At 38.1% G+C, this 19,878-nt stretch overlaps 3 protein-coding genes and 1 pseudogene across 3 annotated transcripts in view; all 4 read right to left on the reverse strand.

Annotated features, from left to right (window-relative positions):
- The window catches only part of LOC103479988 (zinc finger protein 184-like), a 15,458-nt gene extending 15,294 nt beyond the window's left edge, over positions 1-164 (reverse strand). Inside the window, exon 1 of the mRNA XM_017309947.1 lies at positions 3-164. Within this exon, the coding sequence (XP_017165436.1) occupies positions 3-77 (75 nt within the window). The 5' untranslated portion in view covers positions 78-164. The remainder of the gene's footprint in view (positions 1-2) is intronic.
- A 2,026-nt stretch (positions 165-2,190) lies between these two features.
- LOC103480010 (oocyte zinc finger protein XlCOF6.1-like) lies at positions 2,191-7,110 on the reverse strand (annotated as a pseudogene).
- A 6,291-nt stretch (positions 7,111-13,401) lies between these two features.
- Positions 13,402-18,812, reverse strand: LOC103479991 (zinc finger protein 2 homolog). Its single transcript, XM_017309941.1, has 2 exons — positions 18,547-18,812; positions 13,402-14,851 (listed from the first exon to the last, which is right to left on the reverse strand). Exons 1-2 carry the CDS (start codon positions 18,743-18,745, stop codon positions 13,656-13,658), a joined length of 1,395 nt encoding a protein of 464 aa, XP_017165430.1. The 5' UTR covers positions 18,746-18,812; the 3' UTR covers positions 13,402-13,655.
- Positions 18,813-19,581: 769 nt separating this feature from the next.
- LOC103479994 (golgin subfamily A member 6-like protein 6) overlaps positions 19,582-19,878 on the reverse strand; it is a 44,763-nt gene continuing 44,466 nt past the window's right edge. The window contains exon 5 of the mRNA XM_017309907.1: positions 19,582-19,589. Coding sequence (XP_017165396.1) covers positions 19,582-19,589 — 8 coding nt within the window. The remainder of the gene's footprint in view (positions 19,590-19,878) is intronic.

The raw sequence follows: 19,878 nt of genomic DNA on the forward strand, positions 1-19,878 counted from the left end.
ACCTCTGTGAAGATTTCTTGAGCAGCAGCAGTTAGTCGCTCTCTGATAAACTCTCTGAGATGCTGAACTGAAGACATGGTTGCTGAAATATTATCGCAGATGGGACAATGCAGCAGCTATCTGGTTTAGCCCATACGGACTACTTCTTCTTCTTCAGGTTATAACGGCAGCTTGGATCCATTATTGTTGCACTACTGCCATCTATTGGATCCTAATGTAGAATCACATCTATGGGACAACCCAGCTACCCATAGACACAGGGGCGGATCTAGCGGGGTTCTTCATTTTTTATACAAAAACACAATGGACCGCCGGTGGACCACCTCGGTGCCCCGACCACCGGGCTTACATGGTTTTCTGGGGGAGACCCTGAGAAAAGGTGTCTATTTGTAACCCAGCTTTTCTTCATGGTGGATAGACTGTTGTGACTATTGACCATTTAGCTTAGTTAGCCTAGCTACAGACTGCTGTTTGCCTCAAGTACACCAGCATTTAATCAGTGAGGGCAATATGTACCTAAGTAGTCCTATATTTAACTTGTCCCTGTACCTCTTACCACTCTTAACAGACGAGTCAGTCAGCAGCAGTCCTAACTCCTACATACTACTTTTCCTGCTTTTAATCTTGGTTCGATTCGAGTATTGCAAACTGCACGCAGACTGTTGCATGTGTAATTCACTAGCAGTAAATATTGTGATGGTATCAGTAATGGACCAAAGAAAACAAGGCTGTTGCAAGGATTTACAGTTAGTTTTAATGGGTCAGCCAGATTCAAAAATATATTTCTATAGAAACAACTGCCCCGGGGGCAACCAATTTCATCTTTTTTCATGGGGTCAGAGGTCGCGTTAATGGAATATTCCATATTTGACAGGTTATCTTTTCATCCTTTGACAGATTAACACCCCTGACTGGTGCATATGGGTGGACATTAGACATTTTACTCAAAGAGTTCTTCTCAATCAATAAAAAAATCCTTTCTGAATATCATCTCATGGACTCTGAACTAAATGCATCTTTCTATGCAGCTCAGACATAACGCGTAAGGAACAAGAACAAAATGTTTTCTTAGATACCCTCCAAATTACCAATATCTCAGAATTAATGAGTACACATCTCAGCGCAGCTATAACTAACGAAAAAATATCTATAACAATATATCATTTGAAAACAAGTAAAGCCCCAGGCCCAGTTGGGCTGCTGACAGAATTTTATAAGAAATGTTAGTAACACTTTATTTGAAGGGGTGTGCATAAGACTTACATGACACTGTCATAAACATGACATAACATGTGTTATGAACATAAAGGAGTCTTTATGAATGTTTGACAATTCTCATGAAGTGTCATTCGATAAATAATGACATTTTTAATGCAGAGTTGCTCCAAAAGTTGCATTAAAAGTCCATTAAATGTGCCAACTTTGCATGATTTTGTAAATAATGACAATTTAATGCAAAGTTGGCATTTTTAAAGGACTTTCAATGCAACTTTGCATTAAGTGTCATTATTTACCGAATGACACTTCATGACAACTGTCATAAACATTCATAAAGACTCCTTCATGTTTAGGACAGTGTCATGTCAGCCCTTCACCCCTTCAGCAGTGTTACCTAAATTTTAAGCTAAACCCCCTTTTTGACATGTACTTGGACTCATTTGAAAAGTGAATTCTTCCTGCCTCGTTAAGAGCCCTGATTGCTTTATTGCCCAAAGCTGGCGAACCTTGTAACAAATGTGAAAATCTAAGACCAATAAGTATTCTTAATGTCGATTTAAAGATTCTGTGTAAAATTTTAGCTGGAAGATTGCAGAGAACCAAAATGGGTTTATTGTAGGAGACTGATTTCATAATGTGAGACGAGTGCTGGATTTCATTTATTACATGGAAAAAAAACAGACACACTTTTGCCATCATTGGATGCTAAAAAGGCCTTTGAGTTTAATGACCCTAATAATTTGAGATACTGAAAAAATTTGGCTTTGGGGACAATTTCTGTCGGTGGGTTAAACCTTTATACAATGAGCCTTATGCTGAAAAATTAACAAATGGAGTTATATCTAAATCATTCAAAATTAAGCGAGGTTGTAGGCAGGGGTGCTCCCTGTCCCCTTTGTTATTTATTCTAGAAATAAAACCGTTTGCCATTGCGGTGCGGTCTCATAAAAACATAACAGGTTTGACAATAGATCAACAGGTACATAGAATTGCTTTATTTGCTGATAATGTCATTTATTTGGAAAAACTGAAAGATTCTATTCCAGCGTTGTTAGATCTAATAAGCACATTTGGAAGAATATCAGGATATTAAGTAAATAAAGACAAGTCTTCATTAATGTTACTTAATTCAAAAGAAAGAAACAGTGTCGGAAATCCTTTCCAATTCAAAAAGGTAAACTCTTTTACATATTTGGGGATTAGGATAGTACCACGTATAAAATGACATTGTTGCAGTTAACTATAACCCCATGATAGACTCAGTTACTGCCTCTGTAGACAGATGGAACAACCTACGAAAACATATGTGATGCCAGAAAAGCTTCATAAGTACAATGGTGCCATCCCAGACCTGTGTATTAGTTGTGGAGAAGGGAACGTTCTTCTATTGTGTCTGGAAATGCAAGAAAGTTCAACAATTCTGGAGGGAGATTAAACGAGCTCTAGAGGCTCTAGACCCCAAATTGTTAATTCCAGGTTTATATCTTGATAGACATTATATATCAAGAAAAATAATTGCTGCCGTGGATTTATGTTTACTACTTCCAAAAAGAGTCATAGCACTTTCATGGAGTACTAGTAAACCAAAATTCATTACCTGGATTAATGAAATGTCCACATTACCAATGGAAAAGATTACTTGCATTATAAAAGGGAAATTATTGCCATTTCAAAATATTTGGGGTCCTTTGATGCAATATATAGTGAGCATAGATATGAGGGGTGGGGCGGATGAGGAATAGTTACTGGTGGTCCCCTGCAGTGCAGTGTCCTAAGAAAGTCTTATTTGTATACTTTTCTTCTTTACTTTGAAATATACATTCAATTTAGTATTTTCTGAACCATGTACAATACTAAAATAATTTGGGTCAACTCCTGAAAATGGAAAAACCGTTGTTACTGTGATTGTAGGTTTGTCAGGGGGGCTTGGGGTTAGGGCAGTAGTTTTTCTTTTCTCATACACTCTGTATGTAATAAGTGCTGCTCTAAGAGATCTCATAATGTCTTGACTGGCAAGACAAGTTGAACGCTGGACAATAATTTAACTATCCTCGACTATACCTTTGATATGAGAGCACACTTATGTCCTGTATATTATTTAAAGCATAGTTGTAAAACCAATAATGTTGAAGGAAAAAAAAAAACGTCTATCTGATCAGGATCTGACAGCGTGTTGAAGGGTTATGGACCGTGCGCTTTGGGCGTCTAGTTAAGAAGCGCATTCGAAACCTGTGGTTGAAGTGGCGCGTTTAAGTCTCCAGTACAGAATAGAGAACGCTAAAGTGAATGCAGCATTGAGATAATCCATTTTTAGTCTAAGCAAAGGAGCCCGCAATTTTATTTTGAGGAAATAAAGATGCAGAAGTTAATTAGACCGTGACATGTGCAGTGTGCTGGACAACCAATGCGGACGCGGCGCCACCACTGCGAAGAATTAAACTTAACTCTTAATGGAGCTGGAAGATGGTAACTTCTTGTGGCCAGGAGAGCGGCACTCAGGATGATCGCGGGAGACGTAACATCTGTCCGTTTCGGGGAAGCAAAACCATGCAAAGAGATCCTCATAAAACCGTACGTCTGGATCGCACAGAGTAAAAAAAACTTGCAGAGTTCAAATGATTGGTTTGGATCAGACCGATCCAACTGACTGATGAACTATTGCATTTCTCTGCAGATGCGATCAAGAAGAATTTGTGAGGCACTGTGTGTTCAGACCCCAGCGGGTGAAGAGCTTCTAATTTAAGCGGAGTCATTTAATTTGATTTATTATAAGTTATTGGGGTCTCAGTCAGTGGTTTGTATCACTACGGTGAAACGGTTTCATGCATTTATCTGCTTTATGTGTGATGGGATCTGAATTTACGGTTCAACTAGGTGAATATTAACTAAGCCACATAAAAATGCAGCTAAATAGCTGAAGATAATATCAAAATTTCACGGGTAAAAATAGTACAGGACCAATTTTTTTTTTTTTATGTTGTCGGTCGAAATGACATAACAAATAAGTCTAGCACAACCTCTGCATGGGGCCCAAAATTCATGCCAGCGCCCCCAGAAATAGGGATGAATCTAAAACCTGCAGGACATTAAATGCTGAGCAACTGGATTGGAGACCTCTGGACTAGGCAATTCCAACTCCATCATTCTTATGTACTTGTTATGCATTGTTTCATGTGGAAATTCAGTTTACCATCATGAAAGACACTCCCCCCCAAAATGTTTCATGTGAAAAACATCACCCATGAGGGTTCTCCTGAGCACATCTAAATGATCAATTTCACAGAAACCTTTTTCACAAATTTGGCTTCAAAATGGCCTCATTTTGAGCAGTTTTCAGGTGACTGCTCAAACTATCCCTTCTCAAGAGAAGCTTTTTTCACAAGATTGTCATGAAAAAGCCCTCTCACTTGTATGAATTCTCTTGTGGACATCTAAATGACTAGCTTGAGAGAAACTTTTTCCACATGATTCGCACGAAAAAGGTTTCTCACCCGTATGGATTCTCTTGTGGACTTTTAAATTATGCATTCGAGAGAAACTTTTTCTGCACAATTCACATGAAAAAGGTTTCTCACCTGTATGAATTCTCTTGTGTACATTTAAGTGACCAATTCGACAGAAACTCTTTCCGCATGACTGGCATGAAAAAGGTTTGTCACCTGTATGAGTTCTATTATGGTCCTTTAAATCTCTATTTCGGAAGAAACTTTTTCCACATGATTCACATGAAAAAGGCCTCTCACCTGTATGAATTCTCTTGTGGACGTTTAAATCACCAATTCGTGTGAACCTTTTTTTGCATGATTCACATGAAAAAGGTTTCTCACCTGTATGAATTTTCATATGGTCATTTAAATCTCCATTTCGTGAGAACGTTTTTCTGCATAATTTGCATGAAAAAGGTTTCTCATCTGTATGAATTTTCTTGTGGACTTTCAAATCACTAATTTGACAGAAACGTTTTCCACATGTTTCACATGAAAAAGGTTTCTCACCAGTATGGGTTCTGTAATGGTTTTTCAATTGATACTGATATGTGTAACATCTCCCACAAATGTCACATTTGAAAGGTATTTTCTTTGTGCCAGTATCAGACTGACTCTCTGACACAGAGCAGCTGCTTCCTTCCTGATCTTTGCTCTCAACCACTGGAGAGACATGAAGGGACAGCTGCTCTGTTCTCGTCTCTTCTTCACTCATATCATCTTCCTGAAGAGTAGAAGTCTCAATCAAAGCAACAAACTGCTTCTGGACAAGCTGCTCTCCCTCCTGACTGCTGCAGAGGTCCTTCTGATCCTGTYCAGTTGGTAAATGTTCTGGTGGCTGCTGTTCATGTTGAAGCACTGAATAATCTAGTTCCTCTTTTTTTACATATGTTAGTGGATATTCTATTTCCTCATGTTTGAGCAGTGTAGATTGTGGTTCCTCCTCTTCTTCTTTTTTAATCCATTTAGGTTCTGGTTGAATTTGTTCCTTTTCAGTCCATTGGTGTTCTGCTTCTTTTTGGTTATCACTGGACCTACTTTCCAGGAAGACTTGTTTGATGACAGGAGCTTCCACCTCATTGAAAACACTTGGACATTGGAAGTCTGGAAACAAAAGATGACATAATTAATACAATTTAATTGATGACTATCTCATGGATCAGCCTAGTTTTCCCTGGAGATTCTGGACTATACGCATCATGTGGTTAATATAAAATTAGTTTGTGGAGTTTACCTAAAAAGCAGGTAAAGTGTCCACCACACTAAGTTAGAGTTGTGGCAAAAATATTCAAAAGATTACTACACTGATCTTAACATGCTCGAAAAGGAGTAGGAAGAAGTAAAAAAACTTATGAAATCCTATCCCATAAACTCACACCATTTTTTCAGATGTACTCTCATTATTAAAAACAATAAATAAAGGTTAATTAATTTTCATAAATGTGCCATTCATCTTAAAAAAATAGAATAAACTTTAGGTTTCTGCCCCACCTCACTTTTAGAACAATGGTTCAGTCCAACAACAGCACTGAACAGTACAGGCTCTCAGAGTAGCTCAAGTGAGGAGCTAGCTGTGGCTCTCCAGCTCAAACAAAAAACCCTCCAGTAAGTAAATACTTACAACAAAAGACATGCAACACCTTTTATTTACTTTCACTGCTCAATAGGAAGAAACACAATAACAATTGCTGGGTTGCAGAAAAGTGACCCGGATGTCCGGCAAAATTCAGATGGGGATCAGGAAGTGGATTTCTCTGGTTCAAGACAGAGGAAAAGGGATCACAGCAAGTACGCTAATGGGCTAGCACAGTCAACGTATCTCGAAAAAAATATGATAAATATTGTCTCGGTAAAAAACACTTGTCATATAATCTTGAGAATTTACCTGGCGTCGAGGCAATAGACATAGCTGGTGCTGCAGATCTTATATTATATGATGAGCCAGATAAAAGTATTCAAAAGACTGGGAACATGTAATTTATTTAGCTACAATTTATTTAGAACCAGTGTAGGTTCTGGTTCCTCATTTTTTAATCTGTTCTGGTCCCAACTGTTTCTCTGAAGAGGAACACATGGAACCAAGTCAGGGGTGGAAATTAAAAATTTTCTCCACCAGCCACAGTGGCTGGTAGAATTTTTTTTTTTTTTTACCAGTCACTCAAATGTTTCACCAGTCACTGTCTTTTTTTTCGATTACAAACCTCACCTGTACAAGCAAATTACATAAAATATATAATTTATTCTTAACTCTAGAAAAACCAATTTACTGACAATAAGTTTACCATACACATACATAATAAATTAACATAAAGCCTGGACTTGTTTTCAGATTTTCCTCCTCAATGGAGACACTTGGTTGTTGGAGGTCTTTGGGAACAAAGAAGGACATCATTAATATCATTTAATTGATGACTATCTCATGAGTCAACCTGGTTTTTCCTGGAGATTCTGATCTGTAAGCATCATACGGTTAATCTAAAATTAGTTTGTAGTGTTTAACTGAGGAGCAGGTAATGCGTCCTCCATACTAATTTGCAGTCATGGCAAAAATGTTCAGATATTTTAATCCATAAGTACAGTTTCGTACCATTTTTTAAATTTTTACATTTTAGGGCATTCACACAGTGAAGAACTCATCCTACATTAAGACAATATGTTTTTAATTTTACTTGTAAGCTCAGTTTTTAAAGTTGATCAGACTGTGTAGAAACTTTAATCAGTAAAACATGACATTCTGGTTCTGTGGACTATAAATGTGATAAGACACAGAGACTTGTTTCTCTAATAAATTCTTCAAAAGAAGAAAGACTGAGCATATTATTTAATCAGGCAGATGTACTGATGTTCAAAAGGAAGTGGCTCCACAAGAAAATATCATAATGACTGGCCTAAAATTAAAACCTATTCATTATTTCTCAGACTGTCCACATAGGCAAACACCTGGAAGTGTGAGAAATGAGGCTGGATGAGTTTCTCTCAACACCACAGACTATGGGAGATGGTGTTGCGGGTCAAAACCACTCCAGGTCTACCTGGCCCGGTCTCAATACCCCAGCTGCACCCTACACACCTCTATTAAGGGTGGACTCAATCGAAGAGTACATAAATGGTAAATGGACTGAACTTATATGGCGCTTTTCCCGATCATTTTGCCCACTCAAAGCACTTTACACTAGAGTCACATTCACCCATTCGCACTCACAAACGCTCACACGTTCTTACACCGTTACGCAGATAGAGCCACAGAAGAAGAGCCACTCAGACCCTTATGTTCGAGTGCGTACCCTTATGTACGCACTCGAACATAAGGGTTCGAGTGCATAGAGAATTGGGACAGTTCGCCCGTGTCCTAACTTCCATCCAAAATGGTGGGACTAGTCACTGTTTAGGTATTTGTGCTGCAAAAGAGCATAACTACAACAAAAAAATAGATTTTAAATGTACAGTATAGGTATTTTTGCTTTCCAAATTCATTGCTGGAGATATTTTACTGTTCATAATTCTTTTGTTATTACTTGTTGAATACAGAGCAAGATTTGATTTAATCACACATTCAGCATAGTGAAATAAAAATGAATACTTTACTGTTAAAAACTGATTTTTTTTCCTCTTTTGCTACAGACACAACTTGCTCTGTGAACATTGCCATATTTCTAAAATGGCAAAAAAAAAAAAAAAAAAAAGTCATTAAAATGTATTAGTATTCAATTTAACAATTTTCAGGATTTTGCACTTTTTACTTCAGCTGGATTGAGAGTGTTACAGCTTTGATCTGCTAGATCAGGGCTGTGCAACCTCTGCAGCTCCAGACCTGCAAATGGCTCTGTGGCTCAATTATTATAAGAAACATTTAAATATCGCACGTTTTTGTTTCATACGTTTGTTCTGTGCCCCTACGAAAAAAACAACACAGCTCATCCTTCGTCACCCCCTCTCCTTCCTAATAACCTTCACTGCAGTATTCAGACTTGGAGATCTGGGCACGAACAGCATGCAATATATATTTTGTAGGATTTACAAAATCACGTATGAGCATATAAATAAAGAATTTAGACACTATATTCCAGAATTTCCAGCACTGATAATACTTGGAATCATATATTTAGTCACGGGGCTTAAATGAACTCCATTAGGTTTTCAGAGACAAGTAAACACATTTTCTGTAGCAACATTTTGTCCAGAGCTACAAAGCTATCAACTTCCGTAGCATCAGAGCCAGCAGCTAAATCAGTTCCTGTTCAGCCCCGTTCAACAACAGCTGGAGCTGCAGCAACTATCACCGCTGACGGATCTCCGTCTTCAGTGAAAACATCAGCACCTTTATCCAGACCTACCAGAACTTTGTCTCTGCAGCTCCGAACCGACTCTGTGTAGCTTAATTTCTGGTTTCCAGTCGATCCCCATCATTCTGCGCTGAGCATCGAGCTCTTCCTCGTAGCAAATGATGGTTTTTTCAACCTCTGTGAAGATTTCTTGAGCAGCAGCAGTTAGTCGCTCTCTGATAAACTCTCTGAGATGCTGAACTGAAGACATGGTTGCTGAAATATTAGATGAGATGGAACAATGCAGCAGCTATCTAGCTTAGCGTAAGCAGTCTTCTTCTTTTATGGTGGATCACAAGCAACTTTAAGCTACCACGCCACCTACTGTACATGAGTGTAACAACATTGCATCCATTAAATTCTGTTTTTTGCAGTTTGTATTCTGAAAATGAATAAATACTTTCCTTAATCTGTAAATATCCACCCTTTTTCTTTCATTTCCCAATATTCCTTTAAGACATTTCTGTCCTCAACATTCTTCTCATCTTTCCCTTTCAGGCTCATGTTTCAATTCCTCAATGCATGTTCTACATTTTCTTTCATCCTTCACTTTTATCATTATTTTTCCTAACTACTAGACATAAAATGTCATATAGATAGGTATGACCTACTCTTAATCTTATTATTTATTCCCTTCTGTTTCTCTCGGTAATATTTTTTAATTTATACTTACTTTTGTATTTAATATGAACTTTTTTTTTTATCTTCATTCCATCTTTTTTGGCATATTTCTATTTTTTTACTCTTAACTGATTTCCCTCACCCTTTCCCAGAATAAATTGTAATTGTTATTGCCCCCTTTTTGCTAATTTGTCTGCTTTTTCATTGCCTTTTACACCTTTGTGTGCTGGTACCCAACAGAACCAAACACCAGTAAATAAACTGTGCTGAATTTCTAATACTAAATCTTTCCTATTATTTTGTTTTCCCTGAATACTTTCTATTACTGCTTTGGTATCCATGCATACCACCTCCCTATTTGGTCGAACCTTCTCAACCTGCTGCAAGTTTAGTATAAGTGCCACCATTTCCTCTGTAAAAACAGATAATTGGTCTGATAATTGTTGGGAAATATATATTTTAAAATCTGCTGTATATATATTCCTATTCCCACACATCATTTTTATTAGATTCTTAAAACCGTCTGAATGTATTCTTTTAATTTTAAGAAGTCTCATGTCCACATTTACCTCAGGAAATAGCCATGGAGGAACAACACTAATCAGATTAAACTATTTCCTTGTTCTAAAATCCATACATTTTATTCAATTTAACTACAATCCATCTGAATCCATAACTCTGGAATTTTGAATATTCCCAACAGTTTTGCAAAATTGTTGAAGTTACATTTTCTTTCTTTTTTTACTGTTAATTTCCATCCAATATAGAGGTAATTTTATTCATCTAATTTCTATTGGAGTCTTTACAGTATCTATTAAAAGAGCATCAATAGGCGTCTTTTCCACTTTAAGACTCTACAGTTGTATGTTTAACCCAGGGGTGGGCAATCCTGGTCCTCGAGGGCCGATTTCCTGCAACTCTAGACGTCTCCCTGGTCCAACACACTTGAATCCAACAGCTGAATCACCTCCCAAGTGCAGTCAGGCTCTCCAGAGTCTTGCTAATAATCTCATTATTTGACTCAGGTGTGTTGAAGTAGAGATACATCTAAAAGTTGCAGGAGACTGGCCCTCAGGGCCTGGAGTTGCCCACTTCTGGTTTAACCCCTTAACTGGCGGTACCAAAATCACCAAAAATGACTGAAAAGGCATTCCCAAATTAAATCAGCTGCTGTGCTTGGAACAATTTGGAGTACATGCAAAACCTTGGTCTCTTTATGAAGAAGACAAGCTAAATTTTCCATTTTTGCAGTCAAAAATACTCTAATTGTAAGTAGTTTGTAGCTATTGTGTTTGTAACAAAAAAAATTGAACAATTTTGCTTCAAAATGTGTATAAAAAATTGTTTTTATACACAGAAAAATGCAGATATTTGCAGTTATATGCCTCAATCCCCACCTTACAGGGGATTCTCAATGTCCCACTTATTGTAGCAATCTCTGGTAGGAATAAAGCACAGTGGCTTGTCACAGGTGGAGCACTTGACTGCTGTTTACTTACCACATACACGGCATCTTTGTCTGCCAGTGCTCCTTTGCCCGCACATGTACTCAAGTCGGTGTTGTGAGCCATGTGCCTGAGTCGGCCCCGGCTGAGACGATAGCGGTGTCAGCTGGTCAGCCAAGGTCTCCCTGAATTGGAGTATGATGAGAGTATAAGGATCTGTTAAGCCTACACCTGAGGTCATCAGACTCTTTTCAGAAGAATGTTTATGTTTTCTTGACATGTTTGATGTAAATGTAGACCTAACTGTAAAGGTTTTTGTGCATTGTTTGAAAGGGCACAGAAYTGATCTTCCCTCTTTGATATGGACTTTAAGATGCCCCAAAACACTTTAGCATACCAAAAGAAATTAATTCAGTAGAATGCCGGGGGTGGGAGATATTCAAGTTTAGAAATGTCCTCTACAGAGGACAAAAATGAACTACTGGTAGTCAGGAGGATATTATGTCTATGATCAGAGCTAGCAGCTAAATCAGTTCCTGTTCAGCCCCGTTTAGCAGCAGCTGGAGCTGCAGCAACTATCGCCGCTGACGGATCTCTGTCTGTTGCCGTCAGTGAAAACATCAGCACCTTTATCCAGACCTACCGGAACTTTGTCTCTGCTGCACCAAACCGAAGCTGTGTGAAGCTGACACCCCACCCACGTCAAAAAATTCAGCAAATAGTCTGAATGGTTAGTGCTCCGTTTGTGCAGGTTTGTGCCGTTAAAATTTTCGTTTGTGCAGTTTTGGTTTCTGATATTAAAAATTATTTTTTAGGTCATCCAGAGTTCACCTTCACCCCATATCGCTCCAAAACAAACCAAAGTGGTCTAGTTCGTTAATGCTCAGATTGTGCAGGTTTGTGCAGTTAAAACTGTCATATGTGCAGCTTTTCATGAGCTGTATGCCAAAATCATCAGTTTTAAAAACAATATAAGACCTGAAATATTTCAGTTGGTGTGCATCCATCCATTTTCTTTCACCCTTGTCCCTCAGTGGGGTCGGGAGGGTTGCTTGGTGCCCATCTCCAGCTAACGTTCCGGGCGAGAGGCGGGGTCACCCTGGACATGTTGCCAGTCTGTTGCAGGGCAACACAGAGACACACAACCATGCACACACACACTCACACTCACACCTAGGGGCAATTTGGAAAGGTCAATTAACCTAACAGTCATGTTTTTGGACTGTGGGAGGAAACCGGAGTACCCGGAGAAAACCCACGCATGCACAGGGAGAACATGCAAACTCCATGCAGAAAGACCGGGGCCGGGAATCGAACCCAGAACCTTCGTGCTGCAAGGCAACAGCTCTACCAACTGCACCACTGTGCATCCCAGTTGGTGTGCAATGAATCTAAAATATATGAGTTTAATTTTTATCATCACATTATGGAAAATAATTAACTTTATCACAATATGCTATTTTTTTGAGAAGGATCTGTATATATTGCTATGTATCAAGATATTTCACTTGTTTCTGTACCTTTTACCACCACTCTTGATGAGTCAGTCAGCAGCAGTCCTAACTCCCAGACTAGCTAACTTCTCCCTGTTCCTGTGGAAAAGGTGAGCAGCACTTTTTAGTGAAACGCGAGGCTAGTTAACAGCATTCAATGGAGAAATTTTGTTTTCTCTGTTCCTTTTACACTTAAACAAAACTACACTATTTATTACTGACAGGAATTCAAACAATTTTTCTGAAATTATAAAAACAGTCTCCTATCTGGACTAGAGGTTGGGTGGTCTGAACAGCTAGTATTCTACCTTAACTTGGATATGTTATCTTGCCACTTTCCCTCCTAACTTGTCCCCTCTTCTCCCAAATGAATTGAAGTACAACTATAGATCATTTTGTGAGAAGGTTGCTCACAAAATGCTTTGTGTTGCTTTATGTACATTTTTCATATTGTGACCGTTGCTGGTCAGGTGAGACCTTTCAGGAAGCCACAAATCATGAAAATTAGGTTATTCAGAAATCTGCTGTGTTCAATAATCTCAAAGTATAACATTAACAGCATAATTTTTTATGCTCTATAATAGTAATGTATATTTAAGTGTCTTAGTTTATTTGAAGAATGTTTAGAATATTTTTTGCTTTGAATTTTTTGCATTAGAAAATAGCGACTAACAATTGGCTTTTACTACTTTCCGTGCTTTTAATCTTGTTTCGAATAGTGTATTGCATACTGTATGCAGACTGCTGCATGTGTAATTCACAAGCAGTAAATATTGTGGTGGTATCAGTATTGGACCAAAGAAAACAAAGCAGTTGCCAGGATTTACAGTTACAATTTTAATGGGTCAGACAGACTCAAAAAAAGAGACAACTGCACAGGAGAAAAATAATTTTACTTATTGTCATGTAACTCCTATACTTGTTGTATATTTGTTTCATATGGAAATTCAGTTTACCATAATGAAAGACATTTTTCACCCCATATTTCATGTGGAAAACATCTCACCCATGTGGGTTCTCCTAAGTATATCTTAATGATCAATTTCGGAGAAAACGTTTCCACGTTTGGCTTTAAAATGGCCTTTGACCTATATGAGTTTTCATGTGAATCCTCAAATTATCCCTTCGAGAGAAGCTTTTTCCACAAGATTGGCATGAAAAAGGCCTCTCACCTGTATGAATTTTCTTGTGACGATTTAAATCACCAATTCGCAAGAACCCTTTTCCGCATGACTTGCATGAAAAAGGCCTCTCATCTGAATGAATTCTCTTGTGATGATTTAAAACCTCCATTCGAGAGAAACTTTTTCCACATAACTTGCATGAAAAAGGCCTCTCAGGAATATGAATTTTCTTGTGACAATTTAAATCACAAATCTGAGAGAATCTTTCCCCACATGTTTGACAAGAAAAAGGCTTCTCACCTGCATAAATTTTCCTGTGGTGATTTAAATAGCTAATTTGAGAGAACGTTTTTCCACATGACTGGCATGAAAAAGGCCTCTCGCCTGTATGAATACTCTTGTGGACATTTAAGTTACTAATTCGAGAGAAACTCTTTCCACATATCTGGCATGAAAAAGGTTTCTCACCTGTATGAATTTTCTTGTGGCGATTTAAAACATTCATTAAGGAGAAACTCTTTCCACATGTTTCACATGAAAAAGGTTTCTCACCAGTGTGAGTTCTGTGATGGATTTTCAAGTTACACTGATGTGTGTAACATCTCCCACAAATGTCACATTTGAAAGATCTTTTCTTTGTGCGAGTATCAGACTGACTCTCTGATGCAGAGCAGCTGCTTCCTTCCTGATCTTTCCTCTCAACCACTGGAGAGACATGAAGGGAAAGCTGCTCTGTTCTTGTCTCTTCTTCACTCATATCTTCTTCCTGAAGAGTAGAAGTCTCAATCACAGCAACAAACTGCTTCTGGACAAGCTGCTCTCCCTCCTGACTGCTGCAGAGGTCCCTCTGATCCTGTCCAGTTGGTAAATGTTCTGGTGGCTGCCGTTTATGTTGAAGCACCAAAGAATCAGGCTCCTCTTTTCTTACATATGTTAGTGGATATTCCATTTCCTCATGTTTGAGCAGTGTAGGTTCTGGTTCCTCTTCTTTTTTAATCAATTTAGGTTCTGGTTCCATCGGTTCCTCTTCAGTCCACTGATGTTCTGCTTCTTTCTGGTCCTGACTGGACCTACTTGGCAGGCTCCAGACTTGTTGGATGACAGAATCTTCCTCCTCATTGGAGACACTTGGCTGTTGGAGGTCTGTGGGAACAAAGGATGACATCATTAATATAATTTAATTGATGACTATTTAATAGGTCAACCTGGTTTTTCCTGGAGATTCTGGTCTGTAGGCATTATACGGTTAATCTAAAATTAGTTTGTGGATTTCAACAGAAAAGCAGGTGAAGTGTCCTCCACACTACATTACAGCTGTGGCAAAAATGTTCAAAAGATTTTTATCTAGAAATACAGTTTCATACTCCTTTTTTTATTTTATTTTATTACATTCATACAGTGAAGAACTCATCCTATATTAAGACAATATATATTTAATTGCACTTGTAACCTCACCTTTTAGAGTTGATCAGACTATGTAGTACCTTTTATCAGTAAAACATGACATTCTGGTTTTCTTGATTATAAATGTGATTAGACACAGACTTGTTTCACTAAACTACTGTTCAAAAGAAGAAAGAGAAGAGCATATTCCTTAATAAGATGTGTTGATGTTCAAAAGGAAATGGAGCCAAGAAAATACTGAAAACCTATTCATTACTGCTCCGACTGCATTTAGATTAGTAACTGGAACGGTGAGGGATAAGGTTATCTAAACACCACACACTGAGGGGGATGGTGGTGTGGATCAAAACATCTCCAGATTTCCCTGGCCCGGTCCCAATACTCAGACTCCATCTTACACCCTTCCGTGAAGCAAAATTGTCCCTACAGCAAACTGTTCAGTGTTTCCACAGGTAAAAACCAACATTCAGTAGATTTAAATTATGCTCAAAAGAAAGGTACTGCTCAAATGAAATCTCTTTAGCACCCAGTGAGTTATTAAATATTGAAGCAGAACCACCACCTCTCCTGCCACTTCCAGCATAAAAAGAAAATTTCAAACTGAGCTGAGAGGTCTCAGTGAGCACACCTGATGCATCTATGGCCAACCAAGTTTCTGTTAAAAGCAACCAATCCAGTTTAGGATCTAAAATAAAATCATCTACAATAAAAGATTTGTTTAAAAGAGAGGAAACATTTAAAATAGCCATATTGAGTGTAACAGGTGAACCGTTAATTGAATGACGGCAATGCATACATACATATGAAGGACAGTGCTTTACATATGTCAGTGCACGTCACCAAAATGTTAGATTTGTTCTTTGGGTTGTGGAAGTTGGTGTAGTGTGTCCGTTGAAGAACGCCATACTTGGCGTCTGTTACTGTGCCCTCACTGTAGCCAAATGTTACTTTTAATGTCCAAGTAGTTTTTTTTTTTTATATAGGTTGTATATGTAAACAAAAAAAAAGTAACTGCGATACAAGACTTATGTTGACACGGAGTATTTGCTGTGAATTCTGAAGGCTAAGCCGCTGCGCTGTCGGATGGTCCAAATAAACGATCTGAACCACAATCTCAACCGCCGTGTGCATCCGATTCCTGCCTCAAGTTTCCTTCCGACAACAACCCATTAAAGGAAACAACACAGGGTCTAAGGAACAGCGAGGTGTCATCTCATACGGACAGGGTTACACATACATAAATTAATGTGTGTGTCTGATGAGTGGGTAGTTTCAAAGTCGTAAAAAATGTTTGACAACTTATCTGAAACAAGTTGTTTGAGCTTTCACGGTGTCCGCAGTTCTCTAGCTAAGAGCGCAGAACCAGTGCGCGCGTATTTTTCCGCCTGTACGATGCAGAAAGGCGAAGAGATGCAGGGGACCCATATCTGATGGGGAAATGCAAATCGACGCAACACCTATCTAAAGCTGCATGAGGCCTGGAGCAGAATTTAAGTTACGGGCCCCTTTTGCTACTAAAAACATCAACACCTCTAATAGCTTCCATGTTAGATGTAGTGAAATCTGGGAGGTGGGGGTAGTTTAATTGGCCAATCTAAAAACAATCAATTATAATTGCAGTTTACCAATTTATATTTATGAACAAACAGAGCTCAAACTCGAAGATTAAACTGAGAGCATCAGATTGTTGGAGTGTAGCTATGGTCGCAAAACAATATAACTATGAATATTGTTCTTTGAACTTTTACAAAGTAAACTTGCCAGCTCTTACATTTTACATTCCATCTTACATTTACATGTAAAATTTAAATATTTTAATTTATGTATGCTGAAGCAACTAAATCGAGTTTGGCAGCATTGATATTCTCAATAAACAAATGTTACACATATCTGTGGTCTGTGTTAAAATATTAGCATTTAATGGGCCTCTGAAGCTCTATGGAGCCTTATGGAGCCGCTGACTTAATTTGGATTAATCAGAAGTGCAAATAATTGATATTTATTTTTAAAAAAAATTTTTATTTGTTGTTTTTAAGATTCTGTAGTTGTGGGTTTAGATATTGTTTCACTGGCAATGTTTTCCCGTAACATAAAATAACCCAGTAATATTTTTACATTTCCTGTCTATATCTTTTAATACAAAAACACGTCGGACCACCTCGATGCCGCCGCCACCACCACCGGGCTTAGCAAATTTTCTCGGGGAAACCCTGTCTTTGAGTCATCAGATCTCCACAACCACCATCAGACACTACATTCACAAAAACTGGATGTTTGGGAGAAATGCCACAAAGAATAATGTCCTCTCATCAAGGATGGAGTCACCTGATCCATCTAACTGGGAAATGTCCCACAGAAACACTCCTCAGTGATGGAGAGATATTTCATTTAACACATTTGAGAAATGTAGATCTGCAGAAAACCATTTTCTACTTTGACACAGTTTCCCTGTGACCCTGTAGAATTGGTAGGGACCCCTGAACTGAAAGGATAACACTAATTACTTTTATTATTATTAACCATAACTAACTGGTCCTTGAGGAACGGCATCCAGCATGTTTTAGTTCTCCAACTGGTTTAATACACATGGATCAAACGATGGCTCGTTAGAAGGCCTAAGAAGAACACTGACATCTGAAAAGGTTGTTACTACCAGAGAAGGACAATTTAGAGAGGCCAATTAACATAACAGTCATGTTTTTTGGACTGTGGGACAAAGCTGGAGTACCTGGAGAGAACCCACGCATGCATAGAGAGAACATGCAAACTCCATGCAGAAAGACCCCGGGCCGGGAATCAAACCCAGGATCTTCTTGCTGCAAGGCAACAGCTCTACCAACTGCACCACTGTGCAGCCCCCAATTTTTACCTTTAACAATGAATTATAAATGAAGATGTAGCACTTTAGCTTCAGCTGAATAGACAGGATCACAGTTTTGATCTGGTAGTTCAATCTGTAGCTCCAGGCCTGCAAGTGGTTCTGTGGCTCACTTAAAAAAAGAAACAATGAAATATTGCACGTTTATTGTTCCATCCATTTTTTTTTCTGTGACCATATGAAAAACAACACAGCTCATCCTGCGTCTCCTCATCTCCTTCCTGATAACCTCCACTGCTGTATTCAGAGCTGGAGGTGTGTGAACGAACAGCATGCATTTTTTTAGCTTACAAATGAAGAAATTTCACCTTATATTCCAGATTTCCAGTATTATAACAATTGAAGTAATATATTTAGTCAGAGGGTTTGACTCGTACACACGTTTTCCGTTTGAAAGCAACATTTTGTCCAGGGCTACAAAGCTATCAACCTCTGTAGCATCAGAGCTAGCAGTTAAATCAGTTCCTGTTCAGCAGCAGCTGGAGCTGCAGCAACTATCGCAGCTGACTCGATCTCTGTCTGCAGTGAAAACATCAGCACCTTTATCCAGACCTACCAGAACTTTGTCTCTGCAGCTCCGAACCGACTCCGTGTAGCTTAATTTGTGGTTTCCAGTCGATCCCCATCATTCTGCGCTGAGCATCGAGCTCTTCCTCGTAGCAAATGATGGTTTTTTCAACCTCTGTGAAGATTTCTTGAGCAGCAGCAGYTAGTCGCTCTCTGATAAACTCTCTGAGATGCTGAACTGAAGACATGGTTGCTGAAATATTATCAGAGCTGGAACAACGCAGCAGCTATCTAGCTTAGGGTATGCAGGCTTCTTCTTCTTTTCTATTATGGCGGATAGAAAGCAACTTTAAGCTACGCCGCCACCTACTGTACATGAGTGTGTAGCAATATTACATCCATTAAATTCAGTTTTTTCAGAATGTGAGTTTTTTTAAATATATGTCTGTCTTTACCCTTACTTCATTTAAATTCCAATCATTTTTTATTTTATGAAGTTTCATGTCTACATTTACCTACAGGAAAAAACCATGGAGTAACAATACTAATCAGATTAAACTGCGCAATTTCTTTGTTCTCTAATCCATACGTTTCAGCCCATTTAAGTCAATCTGAATCCATCACTCTGGAATTTTGAATATTCCCCAACACTTTTGTAAAATTGTTTAAGTTACTTTTTCTTCCTTACTACTTTTAATTTTCTTCCACTATGCTAGAGATAATTTCATTCATGTCATTTCCATTGGAGTTTCTCCAGTCTCTATTAGGAGCATTAATAAGTGTCTTTTTCACTTTAGGACTCCGTAGTTGTGGGTTTAAATATTGTTGGTAATGTCTTCCAGGAACAAAATTACCCAGTAATATTTTTATATTTCCTGTCAATGTAACAGTTTTTAATACAAAAACACAATTAACTACAAATTGGTGCAATATCAACCCTGAATGAACTGGAGTGTAAGTACAGGCGATAAACAGGGACAAAAAACACTCCATATTAATTCATGTCTTTATTTCCAGACAAAATGTGGTCCATACCATTTATGAAAAAAATAACTAAATACACTAGTCATCAAGTATGTAAAAATCACACATCTGCCACAAATCACATAATTATTCCATTACATAAAAAAGCTAAAAGTATCTCTAATATCACTGTATTGTGCAGTTGTCAGAGCTCTTAAGTTGTTAGATACATCCAAGCAGCACATACATTTTAAATTATTTTCTTTTTTTTTATAGGTATAGATATGCTCTACAATAATAATAATAATAATAATAATAATAATAATAATAATAATAATAAAATCCATTAATAGGCATCCAAGAGGCGAGGGTCTAATGTGTTTTGCAAAGTGAAAACTTCCATCCATCCATTTTCTGT

The sequence above is a fragment of the Poecilia reticulata genome, linkage group LG17 (genome assembly GCF_000633615.1).
Source record: "Poecilia reticulata strain Guanapo linkage group LG17, Guppy_female_1.0+MT, whole genome shotgun sequence".
Lineage (NCBI taxonomy): Eukaryota > Metazoa > Chordata > Actinopteri > Cyprinodontiformes > Poeciliidae > Poecilia > Poecilia reticulata.